The sequence below is a fragment of the Cajanus cajan genome, chromosome 11, assembly GCF_000230855.2.
Source record: "Cajanus cajan strain Asha chromosome 11, NIPB_CcT2T_4, whole genome shotgun sequence".
In the NCBI taxonomy this organism is placed as follows: Eukaryota; Viridiplantae; Streptophyta; class Magnoliopsida; order Fabales; family Fabaceae; genus Cajanus; species Cajanus cajan.
The window spans coordinates 23681047-23689038 of record NC_138527.1 but is presented as its reverse complement, the minus strand read 5'-3'; the positions used below and the strand labels follow the sequence as shown (position 1 = coordinate 23689038).

The 7992-nt window shown below is 31.4% G+C and overlaps 1 protein-coding gene across 1 annotated transcript; it reads left to right on the top strand.

The window, feature by feature from the left end:
• Nucleotides 1-482: 482 nt before the first annotated feature.
• Nucleotides 483-6510, top strand: LOC109806080 (ceramide synthase 1 LOH3). Its single transcript, XM_020368434.3, has 6 exons — nucleotides 483-766; nucleotides 2221-2450; nucleotides 2599-2754; nucleotides 4399-4584; nucleotides 5711-5889; nucleotides 6108-6510. Exons 1-6 carry the CDS (start codon nucleotides 626-628, stop codon nucleotides 6143-6145), a joined length of 930 nt encoding a protein of 309 aa, XP_020224023.1. The 5' UTR covers nucleotides 483-625; the 3' UTR covers nucleotides 6146-6510.
• The last annotated feature ends 1482 nt before the right edge of the window (nucleotides 6511-7992 follow it).

Genomic DNA, 7992 nt, shown 5'->3' with positions numbered 1-7992 from the left:
CCAAAATTACATATTTTTCAAATTAGATAGACTAAAATGGTAGAATTAAAGATTTGGAAAACAAAATTACATATTAATATTATTGATAAAGAAAAAGTGTAATTTAAATTAAAATAATAATCTTCATATTTTTACTAAAAAAATATTATTTCTTATTTTAACAATATTTATGTATACAAATATAGCAATAATTATGTCTATAATTCATTTTCTACTATCTTCATGTAACCGATAAACTTTTTGTTTTTTAATTTCCTTTCTATTTACAATTAAACTAAACAACACAAAAAAAAAAAAAAATTCACCCCATTTCCTTTTCTCTTGTTTTCATTTTACATTTAAAAAAAAAAACAGTGTTAAAGCCTACTTTTTTCATCACCAAGCAATCATATGCATGGATTAATACAAAATTATTTAACCTATGTTTTACATCCTCATAATAATTCTACTCTAAGCAACTCAAACATATAGCATTATTTTGTGGTACCACTACAGCTGTTATACACAGAATAAGTGGTGTTCTACGCTTTGACCAACACGGCAACACTTTCGTGTACCAATCATAGATTGTTCTGCGAGATCTTTTGTTCTTGGCAGTTTGTTTCTCTTGAAAATCCAAAACCTGATGGCTTCCTGGGTTCAGCAACTCACTTCTATTGACTGGAACCATGAGTCCTACCCTGCCTTTCGTGATTTCTCCGTTATACCCTTCTTTGCTCTGTTCTTTCCCTTCTTCCGCTTCCTTCTCGACAGGTTCATTTTCGAGGTACTGCTACTTTTCTCTCTTTCTGCACCACCCATTAAGTTGAACCTTCTTCTATAGTCTATGCTAATTGCTGCCCTTAGGACTTGATTGGATAAACTTGTAGAGAAGTACTTTTAAGTAAAAAGAGAAATAAAAATAAGTTTCTTATGTTAAAACTAACTTATGATATAGGTAAGCTTGTTGATTTAGTTGTTGTAAAGTTTGTCTTGAGACAACAGAATGACTTGGTACTCTCATGATCATTAAGATAAGTGTTAAAATAATATTTGACCAAGTCAGAATACAAGCCCCGCCTTGTAAGTACATGTTAATCTTTGAATGTGAGATTTCTACAAATTAGCTTAGGGAAGATTTTAAACTTCCCCTCATCACTTTTAAACTCATCTATGCTTGACAGCTTTTCAATGTTTATTTAGCTGCTTGTGTTGACTTTTAGTATATTTGGTCAACTCAGCTGCATTAACTCTTTTTTGCCACCTTCATCTTTTGATTTTAATTTTGATACAATTTTAATGTAAAATTACACTTTCAAACAAATTAAAAATCTCGATGTATATGAGTATGGCTTTTAAGACAATTATTAGAAGAAATCAACAATTTTTAATTAGAGGTCGATCTATAATTGGATAAAAGTTCTAATTGCTTATATATATTATAATTAAATTCATTGTTAAGCCTCGAAGTCCAAGATAATATTAAGTGGGCGTTGGTGGATGCTAGAATGTTTGACAGATAGGATCATTCCCTTGAAATTTGTCATTGAAATTAGCGAGTAGGCACCCCTAATAAAACGTAAGATTTTGAGAAGAGTAAAAAGTGTTTGATTAAGAAATCCCATAAAAAGATTTCTTTGTTTTTGGGAATACTTCTTTAGAATGGATTTAAATGGTCATTTAGGAAGAGATACAAGGAAGTACACCGGGTTTGTGGTGGATGCTGGTTAGGGGAATCAAATGATAAGGGCAAATTTATGTGTCACTTTATAGTATTTTTTATTTTATTTTTAATTATCTGTTACCTTAAAATTTCAAGTATTGATTAGCTGTCATTTGTTAGTCCTTAGTAGCCTAGTAGGTGCTGAATGTATAGGCTAAAAAAGGAAAGGCAATAGAAATTTATATCTAGAAAAGTTGGTTAATCTTATATTCGTATAATGATGCTTAAAGTCTACCTTATGCATTAATTCAAAGACCTTATGAATCAATTCAAATGTAGACTTAAGAATTAAAAGATTGTTTAAATACAAGTTAGAGGCGCTTTTGAGAGCTTTTCTATTCAAAATAAAGAGTTATTTTTTGTAGAGAAACTTTCGAAAACACTTTTAAGTTTGTATTCAAACATACTCTAAGTCTACCTTTGTCGGGCTATTGTCTTTTCCTACTTTATACATACATACATATATATATATATATATTTATCATATTTAGTCAATCTGAAGTGAATGGCATTTACAGAAAGTGGCCAGACGATTGATTTTTGGAAAGGAACACAAGTCACTGGATTTTCAGACATATGAGAGAAAAAAGAAGATTAGGAAATTTAAGGAATCAGCATGGAAATGCGTTTATTTTCTATCAGCAGAAATTTTTGCTTTGGCTGTAACATATGACGAGCCATGGTTTACTAATACAAGATATTTTTGGGAGGGGCCAGGGAGTCAGATATGGCCAGAGCTAAAGATTAAGTAAGATTATTCATTTACATGCACAACTATTGTGGTTTTTCCTTTACAATCTTTAATTTATTCTTGTTAATTGCTACTATTTGTCCTGATGTGATTTCCATGTTCAACTTAAGTTAGTTGATTGAACAATAACATTTTAGCCTTTCAGATTGAAATTGAAGGGGCTCTATATGTATGCTGCTGGATTTTATTCATACTCCATACTTGCTTTAATATTTTGGGAGACGAGGCGCTCTGACTTTGTGGTTTCCATGGGCCATCATGTTTCTTCTGTCATTCTCATTGTGTTATCCTACATTCTTAGGTATGTTTTTCTTGTAATGCATGCATTTGGTGAAGTGTTATGATTTTCAGGCAATACTGTTCTGTGATTGTTTAATTTGTTGGAATGTGATCCATTTCAAATGACAGAAGATACACCTAACTGATTTAGTGGATTAGTGGCTTATTGTAATTTTCTGTTATTGGTTGTTAACTTGTGACAACTGTTAGTTGTTGGTTACATTTCTGTTTTTCAGTTTTGATGTAGACCGTCTTGTGTATAATTGACTCTCTCAGTTGAATAAAATTTGGGTTACATTTTATCAATATTCTAATACGTATCAGGCAAAGCATGATCTTCTTGGGATGCTGCTTCTGATACATTATGGAGAGCTTGGATTTATATCCTGGAGGAAAACAATGTTTGAACAAACAAGTATCAATGGTGTGGTTGTTTCTACCACAATGTGTGCACCTTGGAAGAGTTCTGTTTACCAGTAGAAATTTTATTGGACTGGGTAGCTAGGACAATGGGTTCTGGAAAAATGGCTACATTGAGCTGTTTTTCTTGTTGTATTATCATGGAAAACGCCTTATTTATTGAAGGAAGGGGTTGCATGAGTACTATTTGTGACTTTACAGCAGCAAAATTCTCATTTAAACCTTGCAAGAAACAGAGGACATGATCATTATCTCGATACCTTTGAAGGGTTTTGAAAGGGTTGCAACAATTAGTGGGAGGAACGGGACAATAGTTGTTGAGTTCATACCACAGGTTCTTCATTTTTGGTGAAAACAGTTGTTATGGTGAGATCTTCTTGCTCAAGAGAAAAAGGATCAATTGTAACTGGGCAATCCAGACAGAACCCTCCTGATCAATTGGATATTGCCGGACTTTAGAAGTAACACCAATCCAAATTGTTTGTAGCAATGTCAAGATACATAGCGTGATTTGACTCAACTAGAAAGAACAAGAGGATTCAACTCAACTAGAAAGAACAAGAGCATAGCATCTCTTCCAAGCAGCGAATAAAGGATCCATGGGAGAAACTTGAGGCAGATAACCATCAACAAAGTCTACTTGTTTTTCATTTGGAGGGCCATTTGCATAGCTCTAGCAGTCTAGCCCATAAATGATAATTTCAACATTCAACAATGGGGGAAATAAGAGCAAGGAACGGGTTTTCATTGGGATGAATGTCATAGATGTTTGATGGATCTTTCTGAGAAGAGGGGATATTGGAAGTCCTTGAAGTATCTAGAAAGGTTATAGGAAGAAGGAGAAGAAGAAAAGGTGCAATAGTTTTAACCTGATACCATATTAGAATATTGATGTAACCTGAACTTTATTCAACTGAGTATATACAAGATGATCTACAGCTAAAACTGTAAAACAGAAATGTAACTAACAAGTTAACAACTAGCAGCTGTCATGACAACCAATAACAGGAAGTTACATTAAGCAACTAATTCACTAAATCAGTCAGGTGAATCTTCTGTCATCAAACTGCTTATCAAAAGGGTGAAATGTGTAGGTTTTTGTGTGTTTATACCAAAGTTATTTTTATAAAGAAATTGTAAACTAGATGCATGCATTAATTCTATTGAATTTTAATTTACTTCACCAGTTCAATTTATAAGGTTTTCACACAGTTTAGTGTTTTCCTTCTATGTTTAATACACTCAGGTTTGTTCGTGTTGGATCAGTTGTTTTAGCTCTTCATGATGCTAGTGATGTGTTTATGGAGACAGGGAAAATGTCCAAATACAGTGGTGCTGAAACAATAGCTAGCATTGCATTTGTTCTTTTCGTTCTGTGTTTTACCATACTGCGGATCATTTACTACCCGTTCTGGATTCTTAGGAGTACAAGGTTTGTATTTATTTTGTTCATTTACATCCTTTTTTCCTTCTGTTGTCTGTAAGAGTTCCTCACGTGTTTATTCTGTAGCTGCTAATCTAGTTGATTTATCCAATATTTCTACTCGTGTCTGTTGCTCTTCAGCTTCAAAAGTTGTCATCGTGGGGAAGAATAACACCTTGTGTCTCCTACATTCTTTACAGAAAGGAGTACTAGTACAACATATACAATGCTATAAAATCAGTTCATCTTAATTCCTAAGTTTATTTTTTTCTTACTTTTTTTTTTCTCAATAATTATAATTTTATATGTATTCTTGTGCCCTTTTACCAACTATGTGCTTGGAAAATATTTTTAGTGGTTTATATTATGTACTATTTTAGAAGAACTCACATGCCATTGCCATGATTAAAATCTCTAGACTCTAGAGGCTTTGTCAATTTTTGGTACCCTGTCCTGGCTTTTCACATTTCAGAATATAACAGCTTTTGTGTTGCAACTTCCGCATCTTATCATCTGATGACATATTCATTGGCCATAGAGATTCTCATTTTCTTTTGGACCATTACAGAATCTGGAAAAATATGATATATCTAGTAATGCTGCGAAAGTTGTAGAAAAAACTCACCTTTCTTACCTAGTTAGGCTTTCCTCAGGATTTGCTCTGTCACGTCAAACATTTCTGCACGCATATGTAATGGCTTGTTTCTCGGTCTGATATTTGAATGGCCTGCTATATATAAATATAATGCATGTTCTCAGCAATCCTTCTTATTCTGCAAAAATATGTTATTTATGATCTATCTCGTGCTTTTGTTGATTCACGCTGATCTTCATCGAAGTAAAGGCTAAATTTAGCGATGACATTAGTTTTCCTAGTTTTAACTAGGATGAAATAGACAAATTTTACTTGGATTAAGGAATTTAAGCAGTCTTGTCAGAGCAGAATTATAAAATAGTTTGTTCTAAAAATTATACTATTGTTTTTAATCTTCCGATTAGCCTTTCAAGAAAAAGAAATCTTGTTTCGGACTGCAGAAATTTCAATGATTCAATCTTGAATAGTAATGCAGAGCTTCATGGTTCACAATCATCATTCTGTTGCTCCATTAATTGTTTCATTCTCTTCTTTTGGCAGCTGTGAAGTTGTTATCGCCTTGAAAAAGGACTTGGTGGATGGTCCAATATATTATTATGTGTTCAACACTCTTCTATACTTCTTGCTCGTTCTTCATATATATTGGTGGGTGCTGATGCTTCGGATGCTCGTTAAACAAATCCAAGAAAAAGGAAAAGTTAGTGAAGATATCCGGTCTGGTAAGCTGAAAGATGCATCCCATATATGCCTTTCTAAGATAAAACTTCTATGAATTAAGTCAGAAAATGTTGCATTTAATTGAATCAATCTTCATGTTGATGACTTCCAACCATGTAGCCACAAGTTTTGTTATGTTACATTACATATGGCTTTAGTCTGTTGAAATTTTAACTTGCCATCTTATCTGATTGTAACCTGCTTCACTTCACATATGCAGATTCAGAAGATGAAGATGAACATAAACATCAAGAATGAACAGAAAAACAGGATTGAATATGATCTCATTTTGTTCAAAATGCATCATGGGTTGTCTTAAATGACCATGGACATCTCAAATATTGTCACACTGTGTGGCGTTGAGATAAGAATGTAAAAATCATCATAAGTAATCAAGTATAGTAGAAACTAGAAGCTTCTTGTCAAATTAATTTTGCTACTAGTTCAAACTGACAATTAAAGCTTAGAAGGAACTATAAGAATGATGCAGAAATGCTCCCTGTAGATCAAAGTTTGACCCCCTCACTCTCAATATAATTATATGTAATTTACTGTGCTATAGCATTGCGCTATATTGTAGGTACACTGAAATGTGAGATGAATGATATAATTTGTTTTTCCTATTGGTTATTGTTGATATAAAATGAGATGGAATTTATTGATACAGAATTCTCATTACACCATTCCTACCTCTTTCCAATCTCCCACCTCTAATACAATTAGGGCAATTCAAAAGCTAGTTCCAACTTGGAGTTAATTAAGCTTTCTAAATTCTAAAGCTTCTTTGATTCTCTTCAATTCTGGATTGATTACTACGTTGCCATTTTCCTTAACCAATTTGGTCATCTAATCCTTGCTAGCTTGACCCGGTTCTTATAACACCAAGTTTTTATAAATAAATTAATAAAAGAATTAATTAATTAATTGAAAGGTTTTATAAACATGAGTGCTTTTAATTAAATGGAAAAGAAAAGGTTGTGAAAATTATTTTATTTATATATTGGAAAAAAGTATGGTTTTAAATTATGTTGTTTTAATTATTTTATTTATATATTTTGTATGTATTATTTAATTATATGTTTTAAATTTAACTTATTTACGCTTTCTTATCTTTCATATGATTTTTCTTTATGCTATGAAGAATCTAGAGAACTCAAGACTTTTGGAGAGCATCCTAGTGTAAGGAGAGAGTGAGTAATCTAGGTGTGAGGTGTGAGATGCAAGTTGGATAATGAGATTAATCTCAATCTTGTTTCTGTCGTTTTATGACGTATGAGGGAGAAATCCCAATTTTAATTGTAACTTGTGAATTTGTGTTCTATGTCATTCTTATGTACTCTAATTATAATAATTAATAGGTGGTCATGTGTAATTCTATATAATTGTTTAGAATAATGAATTTGTGGATGTTTCTATAGGAACTCATAGAGTAAATTGAATTAGTAAGGAAGAATATATGTGAGTATGTAATTAACATAAAAAGTCTTCACTTTTTATATAAGTTATAAAAATAACCAATTTTTTTATATTGCGCTTTTTTCCTTTTTGATATGTTTTTTTTTTTGTATTCCACGATTGCACCACTGTTTTCTTCTCGTTGTCACATCTCTTCAAGTTATATTATTGCATTTTTTTCTCTCTTGTTGCATTGTTTTTATATTTTTTTGTCATACTTTTTTCTCTAGTTATGTTTCTCTTTCTCTTTTTATATGAATTATATTAAATTAAAATTAAAAAATTAAATTAAATAGTTTATATTTATAATAAATGATTTAAATTTTGATATAAAATCATTTTTAACTATTAACTATTTAATGGTGTAAAAAAATCAGAAAATACTAAAATTTAATTGAAGTATAAAGGTAAAAAAAAAAATTTGTAAAAGACGGCTAAATTAAAAAATATATAAAAAATTAAAATGGTTACGAAATAACTTTTTTGTTGTCCCCAAAGTAATATGAAAAATGCACATTCAAAAATAAAATATTTAGAGAGACGAAAATAGATAAACATTTTTTTCATATAATTTTATTACATTTTGTAAGAAGAGTAAATGTAAATCTGAGTATTTGCTTGATGAGCACGAGAGCGGTATTATTTGGAGG